At 37.5% G+C, this 20116-nt stretch overlaps 1 protein-coding gene across 1 annotated transcript in view; it reads right to left on the bottom strand.

The window, feature by feature from the left end:
- TRHDE (thyrotropin releasing hormone degrading enzyme) overlaps positions 1-20116 on the bottom strand; it is a 219852-nt gene that overhangs the window by 113094 nt on the left and 86642 nt on the right. Inside the window, exons 4-5 of the mRNA XM_074573378.1 lie at positions 15676-15830; positions 9669-9782 (exon numbers count right to left, since the gene is read on the bottom strand). Coding sequence (XP_074429479.1) covers positions 9669-9782; positions 15676-15830 — 269 coding nt within the window. The remainder of the gene's footprint in view (positions 1-9668; positions 9783-15675; positions 15831-20116) is intronic.

Genomic DNA, 20116 nt, shown 5'->3' with positions numbered 1-20116 from the left:
AGGTCAAGCTAAATTTAGCTTGATTTAAAGCTAAATTTATTGAACTAAAAGGAAAACATTCCCACCTTTTCCCATCACTACGCAGCCTCTGAGAGCAGATTTCAAAAGGAGTGTCAAATATAACTCCAGGGAGAGACAGAGCAAGCGAGAGGGGAGCTTGCTGGTTGACAGAGAGCCTGCAGCTTGAAGAGGCAACAGGAAACAAACACAGCAAGAAACTAAAACCGCCTTAATTATCTTGAAGAAACACTACCTCAGCTCCTATTAGTGCACTAAGGTGAAAAGGCCAACACATGTGACCAAACTGCTTATACTGACGCAAGAAGGGCTTTCTGTTCCTCAGTTATTTTACCCTGTGCAGTACGGTGGAATCGATCTGTTTTAACATGATACCTACACGACTAAAGAAACACCGAGCACAGAAATTGTAAAGAAAATCAATCCTGGAATGTGTTTAATGAGGCCAGCAAGCTGTCAACACGGTAGGTGACAGGTTTGCAGCCAGACATGAGACAATGACAAAATGTTGTTCAAGATGACCCTCATCTGAGGGAGTTCAACTGCAAGAGAAAAGCCAAAGGCTGTGATCTGCCCATAAGGAAAAGGAGGCTTCAGGTGACTCTTGAGGCTTTCCTTGGAAAGTCTTGCTAGCTGCGTGTAAGTGCAAGGCTGTGCAGGTCCACGGCTCTGAGCAGGAGCTGGTGTAACAGCAGCAGAAGCCTGGTCTGAAATAAGGACAGAGGTGCTTCCACTCCAATTTGTGCCTTTCTTTAAAGGCAAGCAGGAAGCTCCTCTTGCTCCTTATCTTCCTACTGCCCATGTAGAGTCCTGTCTCTTCATCTCCTCTCCTCAGAGTCTTCCTTGCATTGTGGATAGTCAAAGTCTGGGAGACCAGACCAGCGTCGAGAGGAAAATACATGCCTATTATTTCGTCTTGCTTTCCCCTCTTACTCTTGAGCATTCTTCCAGGTGCACGGACTGAAGTGCTGTTATCAGATGAACAAGCCTTTAGAAGATTTACGTTTTCAGATTATTTCCCAAACACCTGCGGTCACTGGATTCGAGTACCAGTCTCTTCACAGGAATGACTTCTTTTAATCCTGGCCAGTAAGACCTTCTCTGTTTGGTACAAGGTTGTCCTGAAAGAGGTATTCCTTCTCTGTGCTCTCCTCTCCTTAGCCAACCTTTAAACGCTGTGAAAATTCTCATTTGGTAAAAGCAGCACAAAATGCTATGGGCAGCAGGGTCAGAAACTTTCCACCTATAGCAATTCTTCCACATTATGGAAATATATGGAAGATTCTTAAATGTGGATCTGTAGTGTAAATGATTCCATAGCAGAAAGAATCAGGAGTAAGAAACTGGCTAAGCATAAGAAAGCTTTCTAGTTCTGGTTTATTTTCACCTTTTTCTAGGGAGAAAGGTTTATGGAAAGGTAGTGGTCACTCTTTGTGTATTAATCTCCAACAGGATGTCCACCATTCAACTAATCTACCTCTAAATGGAAAGAAAGCAATTGTGAAATAACATTTTTTGGCAGAAAAGACTGCACCTTCAAGAGCCATTAAAAATTTATTGGGCATAACAGGATAACAATGATGTAATGGAAAGGGGTTGCTGCTGGTGATTTTACAATATTATATTGAGGCATAATATAAGAGTACAAGTTAGCATGACAATAATGTAATACTTAAAGTTAGTCACATAAAAATAATTTCTGAAAATTAATATGGAATACCAGGGAAAAGAATTAAAATGAAAAAACTGGAAAACATCCAAGAGCGGAACAAAAGGAATAGCACAATGAAATCCAAAGCTGATAATTAGTATGCAGAAGAGATCAAAGGCCTCAACATTAAAGGCATCGCCTTTGTTCTGGGACAGCCATTCAAACAGTTTATGGACTGTAGAGAAATCTACATGAATAAAGCTTAATATTGGTGGGCAAATCTGCAAATAATTTTCCTGAGAAACTTGCTGGAAATATCTTCTCCAAAATATAGAGCTTTACTAGTCATCAGGAATACAAAGGAGATACATTATCGCCCATGCCTGACAAAACAAGCACTTGCAAGACGCAATACTTGGGTTTTTACGTAAAGTGCACCCTGAGAAAAAAAAAATAGGAGCAAAATTTTGAAAGCACTCAAAGAACAATATGTATGTATACATATACAATACCAGAAATTCAGTCCTAATACAATATATTTCAAGGTGAAGCTTAACAAACTCCAGAGGAATATCATCTACGAGGAAATGTAAGGTTCAATAAAATACCTTAAGGCTAGAAAAGATCCACAGGCAGCCAAAAGTTCTTTCTGTCTACAGAACTAAGTTGTCATAGCACAGGAAGTCTCCTGAGAACTTGCAAATGAAAGCAACATTTCTTTCTCTTTCTCTCTTCCCAACAGTAAATTTTTGAAAATAGCTTGAGCAGATTACAGATTGCTTTTTTTTAATTTATATCTCCTCATGTGTGCTTCAATTATGTGCATAGTTTGTTGAAGAAGGCCTGCAACACATTCTACATTTATCATCTGTGAATATGTCATGGTTCCGTGTCTACCTTCAGAACCCTCTTTCCTGCATTTTCAGTCAAAGTCCTTGCAAAATTTCTGTCCCTGTGCTTGAGAAATTTTCACACTGGCTGACAATTTTTGTTGTTATAAAGCAACGTAGATGCTCTAGGAGTTTGTAGTTAAGGAAGACCAACGGCTTTGAGTATCAGGAAGGAGAACTGGCTATGTATTTTCTTTTCAATGAAGTGCCAAACCAGATATTCATGACCGCCTTCTTAAATTCCCACGGAGATGGGTAGTTGATTTGGAGTCTTTGTGCAATTTCATCAGCTACTTCAACTGCTGTTTCTTCTCACCCCTCTGTTTTTCAGGTATAGCTTTGATTTGGTTGTACACCAGATTCATTACGCCAAATGCATGCTTGCAGAATGGGAGGGTGCAGTACAAACAAAGGGAGCGGTACAAAAAGAAACAACGCGTACTGACCACCAGTGCTTTAAAAAAAAAAAAAAAAAAGCCTTTTTCACTCCCCAAGATCATGTTTTGTATGTAGTTGCTTTCACAGAAATAGAGTCATAAAGCAAAGAGATGAACGCAAGATTCACTGTCTCCTCATGCATTTGTCTCCAGAGCATTTTAAAACATTAGGCAACAAAGTATGAAGTTTATCGTCTAACTCAAACTCCACGGGGGGAAGGTGTAGAGGGAATTCACCTCACTTCAAAACACAGTAAATAATATTTAAATGAAAAGTGGCTTTGAGGTGTGGTTGGTATACTGACTCAACTTCCAGCAACATCTGCCAGAGATCACCATCAATGAGAACATTTTTTAGGTGCTCTAACATTTGCTGGATGGATTTTGCACACCTGGACTCTGTATCAGCCTGAAAGTGATGAGATTCAGTGAGCTAAGTCCTGAAGGAATCAAAGACGTTTTGCAGGCACACCAAAAATTACTTATCAGCTTGTGCTCCAAGTAACAGTGGCAGCACATTCAGGACAACTGAAAATTTGAAAAGCAAAGTCTTTCAGTAAGGATGCCCTCAAATACACAGCTACAGCTTTGCCATTTTACTTCCAGTATCAATGATACTTCCTGATGAAGTGCGTGTTCTTGTTTTGGTAGAGCCACCGTACAGTGAGTCGTTGCCTTGAGGCAAAAGTTGCCATAAAGTTTCTTTCTGATTTTTACCGAAGACAAAGTGGTTACTAATTCAAAATTATGTAAAATTCAGCCAGTTGACTGAAGTTTCTTTCTGAAACCAAAGCTTCATCTAACCCTGAGCTCAGGAGATTTGAACTCACATGACCCTAAAGCTCTCATCATAATGTCATTTTAACTGCTCTCTCAAGATGAGCAGATAACGACATGAAGAAAGAAGAGACACTGACATTCTCCAAACCTGTACTCAATCTCTTGAATAAATGTTTCGTCTAAATGTTGATATTAATTTATGTCTGATCTCTAAATGTTAAGAGTTAACTACTTAAAGTTAAGAATCCTGTATATTAATCCACCTTGCCAGAGCATAAAAAAAGAAACTTTGTTAAGAAAGACCATGTGGAGATGGAAATTTATTTGCTTAGTTATAAGCTAAATTTAGTATAAGGATTTCTAAACTGGTATACTGAAAAAGGACTAGTAATTAGCAACCAGAAGATCTTGCAGCTTACCTTTTATATATCTTTTTTTTCCTGCCAAAGTCAATTATACATGAGATTCTAGTTAATTTTACATTGAAAGCTTCCCCCATAGTTGAGTTAAAACAGAAACTCATACAAGGACTGACTTCACTGAGCAGTTACTGGGGGAAAAAACACCCCATGTGGTATTAATTAAAGGCTTACTTTACACCTGCATGGGGAGCCTTTAACCAAAAAAGAAGAGATGAAAGTAGATTTAAAAAATGAGAGGCTGAATCTCTCTCAATGCTGACCCAGCATGATATTGATGTTGGGTCAGAAGGATCAAGCAGGCTACAGCTCAGATCTGAAATGCCAAAATAATAATGAAATAAATCAAAAAGGCCCATGTCTTAAGTCTACTTCAAAACTTATAATCATTTTCTGAGTTTTCTATGAATCAAACAATGCCTAAAAAAGCTGTACAGATGGAGACAAATGCTTTAGGAGGCAATATGAGCCAAAGCACATTAAAGATATACATGTGTCTAATGGCCGAATTCACTTTTATTATTTCAATCTAGCCAATGAGAAAGATAGGCATTTAAGATCATTTATCAAGAATTTGGGCAGCATGTTGCATGATGTTCAAGTACTTAATATAATGAAGTTCATTTAAATGGTTTCCTATTAATGTTTTTAGGCACAGGTATTTTCTTGCAGCATGTATTTTTAAAATAGAAATGTTGACATGCAACCTCTGTATTATTTTCAACTGCCTGTAGTAATGGCAGGATCGTCTAGACTGTGGAACCTGATAGTGTGAAGGAAGCATGGTTCATTTTAAGGAAGATGAAAGATGCCCCGCCATGTAGACACAAAATTTTACTCCAAATACTTTAATCACAATTGTTTAATACCAAGGAAATTTCTGGCAAATATGACCATCCTTAATTACAAACGTAGTGAGCAAACAAGGAAGTGGGAGACCTTATCCCAGATCCTCAATGGACAGAGGAGGTAGAGGATTCAAACCTATCTCTGACGTACTACACCTTGACTCAGCCAATAAAGTTGTCAGCAAAGCTAACTTTTATGTAATAAAGAAATGGGAGAAGGCAGTTGGGCTCTGTGAAATGCTTTCTCAGCATCAAGCCGGGTACTGACTGCTAAAGTATTTGACGCTCGTTTGATGGATGAAAGGGAAAATACATGCCAGTAATTCCTGCTGTCATAGTCCTCAAAGCCTACCCCAACACCAGACACATTCAAGGACAAACATGATGGTTCCTTCTACCAGAAAATAAGGAGGCAAAAGATCAGTCAATAAATTCCTGGATCTGTAAGCCACGGTTGAATTCCTTCCTTTACAAACCCACATACAAAGGACTTCAGGATAATAAAAGAAACAAGCAGAGAGGAAGACGGAATATATAGTTGCAAATGGGCCTCTGAAAGAAGGTGAGCAGGGCAGATGAGAAAAGACAGGGCTATGAAGTGGGAATTACCAGCATGTAGTTTTTGCTGTAATTTTCTCTTTTCTCTGATCCTCAAACTAGCAGAGGCACCTTCCACAGAGGTGAGATAACCTTGTTGTATCAGTCGTAAGATCTTACTGCTCAAGAACTCACATCCAGCTGCTGTTGCTTTTTGATGGCATGGAAAGACAACCAAACAGTTACACGGTAAGCCTCTAACAACAGAAACCTCACCTCTAAGTCATGAAGTAGCAACAGCCAGGGAATCCACATGCAGATGACTGAGCACACATGATCAAGTGAATGTCTCTGATATCTGGGGGGGGACAGCTTGAAGAGCCATCTTTATTTTTAAAACCATCCTGACAACACAGTAACAATTGTTTAAACTCCCAAGACATTGAAGAATGAGATTTAAGAATAAGAATTTGTAACATTTCAGAATAAGAATTCCAAAGAACCCCTAATTTGCGGGATAGGCAAGGCAAGAGGCTGAAATGGGAAGAATGGTGATTTCATTTCCATGGCAAATGTCTAATGAGTCTGTTGTAGGGACATATTTCCTGCAAAATCAAAGGTAGCTTCACTTTCAAGAGGTAAAAAGTAACATGCAGAGGCTTATTTTTCAGCTGAGGGAAGGAAATTAAAATTTTGAGCTTTGATCTGACGTAACTTAAATTTCAAAAAGGATATTAAGAACAGTGGTGGAACCATGAAGGATCTCAGTACAGAAAGCTCACCTTCCTATTTTAAAACCAGCAAAACTCTGTCCATTTCCTCAGGAGAGTTCTGATGTATCTTAGGTTAACTGCAACAGATAATGGACCGTTCCATCAGAATGACTCAGTTCATTCTGTTCTTCGCCCAAAATTTTAATAGAAGGATCCAGGGCATAAGGATGGCAAGCGTTTAATAAGGACTGGATTTTCTTTCTCATTAAGATTATACAAGCCTGATGAAGTACGTAAATGCCTTCTGGACAAGACAAGAAATTCTGGACCTGCTGAATGGCTGAATAAAGTGTTACAGCTCCATGGCATTTCAGTCAATACCGTATCCATCCATCTTTCCTGCAGTAAAGGAGGAGTTTATAAAACAATTGAAGAAAAGCTGATAAAATCAAGAACCTCAGAGGAGGAAGAAATGTTTAAGCAAGCTAAATAACCTAGAGGAGAAGGAAAAGCCAGAAAACAGCTTTCAGATAAAACCCATGGCGCTCTGTTTTTTGCAGAACTCAGTGCTGTTGATTTAAGTTATAATTGTGTGAACACACCTAAATGGATATCTCCCCTCGAGAGTCTCAGGTTCAGCCCCCAGGTCTGTGAATGCCAAATAAGATGGACACTGAAAAATGCTCAGCTCTGCTAGAAGAGAAGAATCTTCAGACAAGTACTTAGCAAAACTTTACGGGCTTATCGAGCTTTACTGGTGAAAGCTTACGTGCCTGTAGCCTATAAGCATCCAACAGGTTAGGCAGGAAGCTGTGGATAGATCCATTTAATTCAGATGTATCCATATTGTCCAAGTTGCATTTCCAGACAAAAGTCCTTTTTCTGGAATTGACTACCAGTCTTCTGATTCTACATTTATCCAAAAGAAAAGGTGACAAAAAAATCTTTAGTAAACTGAAAATAGGATGAATTTGACATTTTAGGCCATGGCTTCTTGAGGAAACTTTCAAGGGTAACATTTCAGAACTACAAGAGAAAGAAGCTAACTGTCTAACTTTCCCAATTCTTTTGAGAGAAAGAGGATTTTGGCATATTACTCTCCTTTTCCTGATGCAAAGAGCTGTAGTATCATACACCGTAACATCTTTTATTTTTATTTCACAAGTATGAATTACCGCTGACAAAACACCACCCAGAATGCTGGAATATTGCTCTGTTTAACTACCAGTACAGAAAATAAGGTTTGTAGTTCTTGTTTTTGCAACTGATTCATGATGCTTGTACCGTATCCTTCACTTTTGAAAAAAAAAAAAGAATAAGTTGTTTGGAAGAGTTTTTCTTTTTATAAATGCTCACTTTTTATTTTTTCAAGTTTACAAATGTCACTATGATCTAAACAGCAAATGCACTTTATACTGATAACAAAAATATCCAACAAGCCAAATTCCCGTAAACGTAGCTTTTGCTTCCTTCCTAAAATCTCTGTAATAAGGCTGAAACATCACAGTATTGATTCCTACTCTCGACTGCAAAAGAATGCAGCATGTTGAAACTCATCAAGTGTTCCATCTTGCCACCAATTTTCTAATTATTTAATATGATATATCTATGATATGTCAGTATGGTTATTTTTATATCAAAGGCCAATGATATCCAAGTTCTTATGAAAAGTTTCTGTCTAGCTTCTTTTTAATTTAAGGAAAAACTTGACAGATGAATATATTTTCAGGCGCAGCAGTATTACTGTCGTTAATCCTAATTTATTCAGCACGTGTCTGATTTCCCAGTTTAACTGTCATACCTTGTTCAACCCATTCGTTTTGCCTGTATTCTGCTAAGATGCCGGGATTTCACATGATGGGCATGTCATTTGCATAACAGTGAACATTATATTCATTCCACAGAAATCTCAGGCAAATATTCTATATTCCAAATGACTTCTAAAGCAAAGTTATTCTGGATTTGTTAAACTGATTATGTGAAGAACAAATGGCTGATGATTTGAAGATAAAATTCAGTGTATAAACGTTGTCATCTATTGACATTTCACTAGGCTAAAATCATAAAAGCCTGCCAGATTTCATTGCATTCATAATTAGAATCATTACATTGTAATTCAGGATGTGTTTTTCATAGAGATGAAGAGAATGAGTTTTAATATAGCCAAAGCCAGGTAAACCCAACAAGCCTACCTATGCAAGACAGATGTCAGTTCAGATAAAGATTTATTTTCCTTTTCATAATGCAATTATAAACCAAAATTGACACCTGAAAGAAAAAATTAAAATACTACAAAGAATTCAAACTTCACAAGAAGCGTACCTAAAGCAAGAGTACCTGTATACAACTATTTTTAAAAAAGAGCTTTAACTCATAATTATAGCATCTTCATTTCACGGCACACAAAATTTGATGGGATAAGAATACTCAATAAATCCCCCAGAAATGGGAAAAACCATTTCAGAAGTTAGTACGCAAGAGTTTACGCAAAACATTCAAGCTACAACAAATCTCTATCAGGCAATCTGTATTTTTAACAAGCACTTCGCCACATAATTAAACATGTGCAAACACAAAAGTATAGCAAACAGAAAAAAATTCTCCAAAGGACAAGAAAATCTATATAGCAACCTTCAATATGGTCTCTCACACAATTTCCTTGTCCTGAGGTCTCGTATCTCTTATTTTTCTTATAAGCACAATGTTTCTAGACTACAGCGGTTTATATAAACTAGGACCTGACTAGCTGTGATATAATGGAAAGACTCCGAAAGAATGTCCCAGCATGGCCTTTCCAGTTTGCCCTCAGAGAGCTCCAGTATTTGCACACCGGCTGACAAAGCATGTTCATATTGAAACCTAATTCTCAATTCATTTGCCTCATCTCTAACTTAGTATGTACTGCTAGATGACTAAATAATAGCAGGAAGATAAAACGAGTAAACTCAGGGAGAGGAGAACAGAATACTGGAAGAAAAATATGCTGAGTTTTACAGTATGTTTTAGCCAAACCTTTCTTTCCAATTTATCTGGTGTTTGTGGATAAAATTCAATATTCTGAGTATTTTCAAAAACGGTCCATGTTAAATCATAACTGCTTTAATCCAAAATGTTTCTGAGCAGAGAGACAGCAGTTATTTTAATGTTGGGCTATGATAGACATGACCTTATTTCTTTTGTAACAAATTGCGGATTACACTTTTGGAAAGCTGTCAAATTATTTCACACCTAGTGATTTTGCTTCATTGGACATCTGATACTTGCATGCATCATTTGGTATTTTTCAGCAGTCCCTGTCTATAACAAAAGCAGGAGTAAAACAGCAGAGCAACTTTTCTGTGGAGTCTCCAAATTAACAAAATAAAACAGACTTACCATGTTCCACCCTGGGTAGAGGTAGTCTGTCCCAACAAATTCAAAATAGTGAGCAAAACCTTCTTTCAACCACACATCCTCCCACCAAACTGGAGTCACAAGGTCACCAAACCACTGCAAAGAAAGTTCAAATAAACAATCTTTAGGAAACCATGTTTGCATACATCTCATTTATACAGAACACATTCTTCACAAGTTTTAATAAAAACAGTAGTATATACCACCCACTGAAACTCATTAACTGTTTTTTTCATGTATGAATTAGTTAAGTCTTTACAGGACGCACAAGTTACTGAAGCAAAACATTAGAAAATAACACACAGGGGAGAAGCAGCATTGAGGAGAGTATTCACAGTGTTTACTTTAGTTATCTAAAGTAGATGCTCACCCAGGTTTAAGGGACTAACACAGACAATGGACAGAAAAAGGCTTCTAATTTGAGTAATCTGAGTCATCACCTGAAAACTTGTATACCATGTATATTGCAATCTTGAAAAAGTGGGAACACAATCTCCATATCCCAGACCTAAATTTTAGCATTTCTTCCTCCACGATGTCTGCCCACTAAGATTTACAATACTACTGATGCTCCTCCATTCATTGGCCAGTTTCCTAAGGAAAGCAGCTTTAAACAACCATGCCATCTCCCTGTGGGTAGCGCTCAGATGCCTAAAAGCAGGTATTTGATGCCATTTAAAGAACATCCCAGGGTATCTGAGATACCCACGCCGGCCTAGGAAATTTCACCCAGGACTGACAGGAGATCTGCAGCCTTCCTGAGAAGCAACCAGAGGCAGAGGGTATCTAAAATGGCATTACCCACCTATGTTTATGCAAAGGAACCCTACTGGAGCTGACTGCCTTTCCCATTCTCCCCACGTTGCTCTTGAACGTCCCCACTGGCTTCCATCAAATTTAGAAAGAAGGACAGAGATCTCAAAGGTAATAAAACTCCTACAAAAGTACATGAAGATCAGCAGCTGAAAAGAGGAGAAGGACCCAAACTGAGGGCAAGGATAGAACATAGCCATTAGATATTCTGCTCAGTAGCTGTCAACAGCCACAAACCTGCCACAGCATGGGACATGCGGGTTTCAGAGGGCTTTTAGACAGAGCTGGGATGACCATTGGAAGAGGAATGAGGACAAAAATTCACAGGAAGACAGGCGTCATCAATTCTTCTCCTCATAGATGACCCTGTTTAAATGACTGGAATGGCCCGGTGCAACCCGTAGCACCAGTGGTAAGAGCAGGAACACATACACTATTATGAAAACATATTTCATACTCTGTAGCATCATTTTTGCCAAATACCAAAACTTTGTTTCAGTAAAATGGTCTGCCAGGTTTTTTCTTAATGTGATTAGAAATGAGATGAATTCATAATCAACAGAGATAACTTTGAGCTTTCATGGAGTCATAAGCTCTGAAAACACACAGAAATGGAGCAGCAAGTAAGTATTCCAGAGGGAAAGACTCATGTCAGAGCAGAAGAGCTGCTGCTGACACTGTAATGAGAGCGAGGAACGAAAGAAAGCCGAGCTGACCAGTAAGCGGTTTGCTTTCATGACAGTTGGTCTATTTGAAGGCTTTGTCTGGGACCCGAATGAAAGGTCTCGCCTCCGTGCATGCCTTTGTGGAGTGAGAATAGCGCCAAGGAAGGATCAATGCTGCGATGAGGATCTGTGGTGAAGTGAACACGGGGGCTCCAAAGAAGAGACTACAGAAACTGAGATTACCAGATTGCGACACAATGTTCAGTAAATGGGATTTGAACGAAAAAAATGAACCGAAACGTGACAATGAATGTCATTGACAACCAACTTAAGAATTTAGGGAGAAAAACTGAGGTTGACAAAAGTCATATTCACACACTAAGTGAAACTAAAGTTAATGGACACTCCGTGATCATAAACTAGTTGAAGGCTATCAATAAATTAACTCTCTACAGTACCAACAGAGATAGATCCTGATCTTAAGAACATTTACCTGAAAAGACGAAGAATGAAGTGCTTTCATACAGATAATGCACTTTTCACAATTTGAAATGTTAAGAGCAGCATACTATCAGAATAGTATGAAAGTTACATTTATACTAGAATAGGTTGATTAAATGATTTCTAATGAAAACAGACTAAATACAATACCACAGAGTTTATTTCTTGAATTACAAGAGGACTGCTGAACAAATACGAAACCAGCAACAGTCATGGTATGGTATGACTATTCAGACTTAAAAAATAAAGGTTGTAAAGTTCATAATACATCCCCTCAAAAAGAGGGAACTCAAAAGAACTAATATTAACTTACGATGTCACAAAAGAGAATTTCTTTGTGAGTTTTCTGGGTTTATTTATTAATGAGACAATTAAAAGTATTCATTTAATTATCCACCTAAATGAAGAAATATTTTACAGGCATTAAACCAGCATGTGATAGCAATATGAAAATATAGGGAATGTGCCTAACTAGTCTTGAATAGTACCAGAGATAGCTATGAATGTCAGAGACAGAGCAGTCCCAGAGACCGCAATTAATGAAGCCAATTTTTCCAGCAGAAAGGTGCTATTATCTTCCCAGGTGTTATACGTTTGAAAGGAGAACATTAAGTGAAGCACTTCATTTAAGTAATTGTTTATTTATTTATTTGGGTATTTGCCTATGGACACTATTTGCCTAGAGTGAAGATCATTACTTCTTGTCATTTTGGAAAAGAAAAATAAATTAGAATGTATTGATTACATAAATTTCACGTCTCCCTCAGATATTATGTTCAGCCTGATGTGCAGAAGGCACTTATTTCATAGACACACTGAAAGGACACTCTTTCCTATGTGCTTTCTTTACAGATTATTAAAAAAACATTGATTTAGAAATTTTGAATTTGCCTTCTGCTTTCATGCCTATTTAACTCAATCTGTCACACCAAGTTTTGTGCTCAGGTGGGAAAACTATCACAAAAAATCATAATGCATAAATTCAAATGACTCTTTCCTCAAAGGCTGTAGGTGGGACTGATCTGTGATATGCAAATAAAATTGATTACTACCTTAATTTTAATAAGTTATGGTAATTATTTCAAGCTATCAACTTAAGCTGCTAAAAATATGTGTGTTTTGGCCAATATCTCATTTGTCGTTTGGGGCTTTTATGCTGAAACACTTCTTCCAATTATTAATTTTTTTTAAATTAAATACATAAAATGTTCTAAAAGAATACTCAAGCTGAAATATCAAGCACTAGCAACATACAATAGGAATAAACTAAAGCTACCCGTGTAATTTCAATGTGTCCCTCCTAAAACACGCACCTAAAATAAATATCTGGTCAAGCATTGCAAAGTCACCTGTGAAGAAATTGGGTGTAAAATTCTTTCTTACATGCTTTTCACCTGTATTTTGACAACCACAGAATTTCTTTGCCCTTCTGCAATGCTGTCTCTTTTTTTCTATCTGTCCTGAATACTGTGCTCAGGTATTAATACCCATCAGGTTTTAGAATTCCGACTTTAAACAGTCACATCTAAAGGTAACAATACAAATTCTTAATATTAATCTGATTTTTCTAATCTTGGGAAGAACATTAGCAAAGCAATTGCTGTGTTACTCTAAGTAACAAGGGTCTCATACAGGTCAGTTTGCTACACACTCAGATATGCTCTCTAAGTCTCAAAGTAATGGGTTTAAAATGAGGTGAAATAGGAAAATGACAATTCTTCAAAAAAAGAAAAAAAATGTATTTTAGAGGTGTTCCCTTTCCTCTTACCTGAAATTTTAAAATATATCAATAAATAAAAAGTAAAACTGGAGATGTGGATTCTACTTTTGGCTGTGCCAGAAATTATTTTGGTTAATCTCTGTTATTCTACGTGTAAAAATAAGTGAAGGGGAGGAATGTTCATGTGCCACCCCAGGTTCGCAGGTGAGACGATGCACAGCAGAGGATTAAAAATGCAGTGAATAACTAACAATTAAATAGCAGAGGCAATAGATCCTGGACCCAACCTGGTCTCTGTTCAATAACGTTTCCAGCTAAGCTAGTATTGTTTACAGATCCTGCTCTATGTTATCCACAGTTAAAGTTTCCCTGAGGGTCTTCTGAGTATGGTAAAATAAAAGCAGACAAAAACTGGCTAAATAAAGACAATACTGTCATGGAGGTGCCAGACAACGTTTTGTGGCTTTTATTTTTGGAGGGTTTCTCCCTTTAAACTCTATTTGCAGATGAACATATTCTCTGTGACTCAATTCTGTATCTAAAAAGTAGCAATAATATTTCTGCTACCTGAATATTTTCTATCTTGTCTAGTTATCCAGTGAAGCAGCTGAGCAAGGACCTGATCTGCATGGTCCTAAAACAGAAACAGCAGCAACATGAATGGAAGAAGATAGTTCTAATTAAGCGAACAGCACTGGAAGTTAATAGCAACATGGACACCAAGTAAATCTTCTCATTTGCCCATTTAAGGTCACTTAAAAGGCCTCTATGACTGCATTGCTACTCTAAACTAAATTCAAATATAGTTTTCACCCACTTCATGATCCTCTGATATTCCCAGAACAATGCAAAAAGGCTTCGGTTTCAATGAGAATCAAATAAACAAACTTGGCAAGCTACTGATGTGATAATTGCCCACATCTGAAGGATAAATTGCTCTGGAAGCAGAGGAAATTATTAAAGCGGTACAAAGAATAAGTGGAAGCAATGGAATGACTTCAGAAAAAGGAAGACTTAGGCTGAACACTAGGAAAAAGTTATTGACCATCGGATTTAATCAAATGGTTTTAAGGGAAGCGGCATAACCCCATAATCAGGAGCACTGAACCCGGCACTACAAAACACACCACGTGGAAGAATCTAATACTAACAGGAGCTGGGATTTGGGAGCCGGGATTTGATGACCTAATATATGTTTTCCACACCCGATTCCTAAGGCACTGTAATTTTTCTAGCTGAACGGTGTGCTACTCTATTGTACTGCAACATAAAGAGCACATAACAAAATCAGATGATGGTATTGAGAACAAACCAGCAATAATTTTCAATAAAAATTTCATGTTGTAGTTAAGGACTTCATATTCATCGACAGATTTAATGCGAAACATGAATACGAACCAAACGCTATTATTTCCAGGTTCATCTACCAGAACTGTATTACAAAGGTTCCCTTTTATATGGTACTTTTTATTTGCAGAAAGTGTTAAGAATTTGCATTGCCTTTTAAAGAATATTGCGTAAAATCACAGATGTAAGCCATGCTGATTACACAGTAGGGTTTCATTCATTTTAACCTGAAGGCTATGATTATGCTCCTTATGAGCACAAGAAAGGGTTTCCTGCGCCTGTAGCAAATTTCTTCAATAACATTTGCATTCAACTCAATATTACTAAACACTCATAATGTGTTTAGTTTGAGATAAGGTGGGAGAAATGTAAAATAAATTGTAATATGGATTTATTACAAAGTTTTCCTATTGATACAAAAGTTTCTGTACATATAAAGACTCAATTACCCATCATTAGTGAACCGAGGGTCAATATCAAACTAAAAAAAAAAAAAAACAAAACTAAAAGAAAAAGAAAATGGAAGTATGTGTATATGTGAGGGAAGAAGACGACTACCAAATTGATCTCAGCCAAAACATTTTTTGACATGAACATGAAACTCAGCATGAATCTACTATAGTCCTGCAATAAATCATTTTCTACAGTTATCAACGTATTGAGTCTACACACCAACACCACACTCACGCACAAACATACAGAATATAATCATCCAGAAGACAGGGAAGTTGTTCATTGCTACTAATTTTCTCTTTTACCCCCATTTTGAGTCTTCCCACTTTCTGCATTGCAGCGGTGTGTCTTACAGATGTCCATCTTATTTGGACTTCAGTTACAATAAAAGTTGCAACTGTCTATGTGAACAACAAAAATCCATTTTCAGTTCTGAAAAGGAATGCACGGTTCCTGACATTAATATCAAATATCTGAATGCCTTTAATACCTGATGACATAGCTCGTGTACAATGACCATGGTGACATCCAGCAGGTATGATATAGAAGAAATGCTTGGATCTAGCAGTATCCTCTGCTCCACAAAAACACTCAGTCCCCAGTTCTCCATAGCAGCATATGGATGCTTAGGCACAGCTAACAGATCTAAAAACAGAAAAAATATATGTTAACTCCTTGTGGGAGCTACTATGCTGAAGAGCTATTGTAAGTAAGGCCATAAATGATCACTAACAGCATTTTAAATAACATACACGTAAAAAACAAAACTTAATTTCAGCTGTCTAGCAATGTTATTTAGGAAACACTAATACAATATTCATTTTTTATCTTATGACGCTGTTCACACATGATGACCGTGTTATTGCTGTAACACAGTACTTAGTATTTCTAATGGAGGTTTTCTATACAGAATCCAGCTTATTTACAATACCTTCTTGATTTACTTATGGGTTTGATACTGCTTCCCATGTTTACTATACTATATCAAAGTAGTAACACAGACTTTTACTGAAAGTATTCTTTATGTTTTCATTAAAGCAACTCTTTTATGAACATCTTGCACATCAAACTGTATGTAAGGACTGACATTAAGGGGAGCACTGAAGAACCACTGTTTCACAACAACCAGAAAGATGGCAAACTGTTCAGAATCACCAGTTCTTTACAAAACAAGGCATCTTTCAGTGTGCATTACTGCTGGCATGCATCCCCTGAGAACAGGACGGCTGACCTCTCAGCCCCGCAGGCTGGAACGATGGTGCCATACACAACGTCAGGAGTATTACTTCAGTTTTGTGTTCAGTAAGTGACAAAACATTAGGAAGAAGATGGGAAGATCCTTTATCATGTTAAAAGAAAAAAAAAAAATGGTGGGGAATTTTTCTCAGTGGCATGAGGTTGAACAAGACATTTTTACAATGTCTGTCCATGTGTTAGAAAAATCTTACCGCAGAGGGTTGTGAAGGAGCTAAAATTGACTATCAGTCTGGAAATAAATCTAAAATTACAGTAAACTGACATAGGGAACGAAACCCAATACACAGCGCTGCGTCATGGCAAAAATATCTGAAAGAACCCAGAAACAACTTGTATGTCTACAAGACACCCAGTGCGATCTGTGTACAAATCAGACAGAATTTTGGAAGCTACACTGTCACATCAGCATGGTGCTCCCTCCAGTCAAACTCATTAGCCTGGCTTCTTAATTAATTAGCCCGGCTGCCACACTCTTCTCATTTGGCTGTATTACTTTTGGTTCCAAAGCTAGTTCATTCATAGTTAACACAACTATTTCTAGATGATATTTCCCTCTGTGGGATGAAAGGTCTCCGGGTTGACTTCCTAACCTGAAGAAGAAAAATTCTGACCTGATTATTCTAAGTAATACTCTAAATTACATCACAGCACTGACACATATCCTAAGTTTGTCTGGTTTGGCTTGTTGATACGTGTGGTAGAATTGGCTTGGCGAACAACCTGCCAGCAGGAGCTCTACTTCGGGATTCACAGAAAGTTGCCACTGAAAAACCAGGAATGGAGAACTTGGATATATTCCAGCACTCCCAAAAAGGGACAGCTGCAAAAAGCATAAAAATCCCAGACTTCTAGTAAAAGCACAGAGTCAGTCTAGCAGCTACTTCCAAATACAAGCAAACTGAAAATATCCAAATTGCAAACAGAGACATACCACAAATGGTAAAGAATAAATACTTTACGTAAAAGCAGACACTAGAACAAGGGCCTAATTAAAGAAAATAAAGCAAAAATCCAAAACATGGTGTTCAAGATTAGACATGCAAGTAAATTCAAAATTACATGCTTTTCTTCTTCAGTTGAAACTCGAACACTACTAGTTTTTTAGAATAACTGCTATTTGTTATAAATGACATGCAAAATGAAAAACTCCTGTCTGCTATACAAGGAAGAGAGAAGGATGAAAAAAAGAACACAAAGGCTACTGGGTAAAATCACTGAAGTTAACAGCAAATCTTCATTTACATTTAACAGGGATCTCTCCCATTCTCAACTCCATAAAGAAAGCTGTAACTTCTCCTACAGCAATTAAACTTTCCTCTAAAAGACATCTTCAGAAGAAGAATACAGAGAGACTCTGTTTGTATTTACACCAATTAAGTTTTCAGCAATTCCCCTCAAATAAGCAAGGCGACACCAAAACGGAACTAGCATGAAAGTAAAATCAGTTCCCTACTTTTAACTGATCCTTTTGTTTCCTTTCTGCCTTCTGAATTCATTTGTAGGTTTTGGTCTTTCTTGCCAGTCATAATGGACAGATTTTTGTCAGTGTCAGCAAGTAAGAAACTGGAATAACTCTGTGGAACTGAGAAACCAGGGAGAGGTCTCATACTAAACACCTTTACAGGCTAATTATAGACTGTCTTTCACTATTTGTGTCATTGGCCTGCTGGTTTAGACCAATACTTTATAGCACTGACACACCAATAAAACCCTCCAGCCTGATGGACGGCTAACTGCCTTGCAGGTAGACAACCGCAGAGGGATATTCTAAATCACTTTCATCCAACACAGCCCCATTGCTCTGCAAGCCTGGAAACTCCTCTCATGCATCAGCTAATGCTGAAAGGGTTTTTCTGAACCGACAAAACAAAACATAATAGATAACCCCGTGTGTTTCCAGAATGCTAATCCCTGCAGGTGACATTAGCATACCAATAATGCTGAACGAATTAAGAAGTGAACAACAAACACACTCCTACCTTTTCCTAGTGCAGGGTCTCATGCACTGCACTTCAGTGCTAAAGAAGAGACTTTCTTCATCTCCAGTGACCAACAGAAGGGACTCTGAACATACTCATTGTTACAAAATGAGAAATGTTTTGCTCCTCATTGTCCACTTTTAAACTCTGAATGCCCAGTCTTGGTGTTAATTTAGAAATTAAATTCTTCAGTGGTTGGTCTTGATTGCTCCACAAATTTCTACTACCTTTAAATAAAATTCCAAACACACCTAGTTTTGTGGTAAAAGACACAATAATCTATATCTTTCCCTGAGGAGTCACAAACGTTTGATTTCAGAGGAACAGTGTTTTATATTCAAGTCTCAACACCACAATTTGTATTTCCCTCTGTTACCACACCATTAGAGCACTGAGGATGGCATCCTGTGCTCCTGGAGGTGACATCTGTTAAGGTTTTAGTGTAATTCTTACGGAGCAAGGTACAAAAGGAAGGGTGATGATGCACATTTTAATAGAAATATCATTCACACATTGCACTGCTCAAAAGTGCTCTGCACTAACTGCAAAATGTGAACTACTGAATATATAACAGCTTGTGCGCATGCTGCATCCAGTTACTCTGCACACTATTTAATTAAATTCTTTGTAAAGCACTTGTGAATGTTTGATTATGTGGATATTGCTGGGGAAATAGAAATGCGTGTTATTGCTTGCAGAGAATAATATCCTCATACATCATAAAACTGTTACTTGAGATTTCCTGATACAGCAGTGCAGAGAGTCCTGGGTACCGCTGGAATAATAGAGAGTTTCCACCTCTTGGCCTTCACAGAGACTAAACTCATGGCCAAGAAGTAAAAACTATACAGCTAAAATAAAACCACCAGAAAAGCCATCAGGACAAAAACATGTTGGAACTTCACACTAACATGCTATACTGGTACAATTATTTGAATACAAGGACAGCATTTGGATGTTTTTTAGGTATATTTCTGTGTGAATCTCCTGAAAAACATTTCAAGTTAGAAAAACTGCGCATAGCTCAACAGCTTCTTGTATTTCCAAACATTTAATTAAGGCATCATAACTTTGTGAGCTTACATCAAAATATAATTGTCTGACATTATTAGTAAGTATCATGACAGTGGAAAATAGAAATTAGCAATTTAGCACCTAAATTGGTCACAGAGAGAATCAACATTCAATGTTTTTTTAACTTTTTCTATGAAGTTAGTAAATGATACTGTTTTTCCTTTTCCCCACTCAGTTATAGTATTTTCTAGACACCCTTCAAAACCATTCAGTTCCCCACACCACACAACTGGGAACACCACTCTTGCTTTAAATGAGAGCAGGATTAGAAGTCAATAGGATTAAATGCAAAAGAAGATCCAAGTCTCTCATGCAGAGTATCTTGAATCTGGGGGTCCTTCCACTCTCCTTTATCATCCTGCTCTTCCACAACCATCAAAGCACCTTTTCCACCACTATCATTCCACTTCGTTTAACCAGCTCAGTTTGAAGTCTAATGGGGATACTGGTACAACAGATACACATCCTTACTATATATATGAGTGTGTGTAGGAACACAGAAAGACAGACATCCACACACATCAACACATTTATTAATATTATGTACTGTAATTATATTTTGGGTTAGCTGCTGGTTGAAATGTAACCAAAGGCTCGATCCTGCAGAGCATGTGACAGTAT

This window comes from Larus michahellis, chromosome 1, assembly GCF_964199755.1.
Source record: "Larus michahellis chromosome 1, bLarMic1.1, whole genome shotgun sequence".
Classification (NCBI taxonomy): domain Eukaryota; kingdom Metazoa; phylum Chordata; class Aves; order Charadriiformes; family Laridae; genus Larus; species Larus michahellis.
This window is presented reverse-complemented; position numbering and strand designations above follow the sequence as displayed.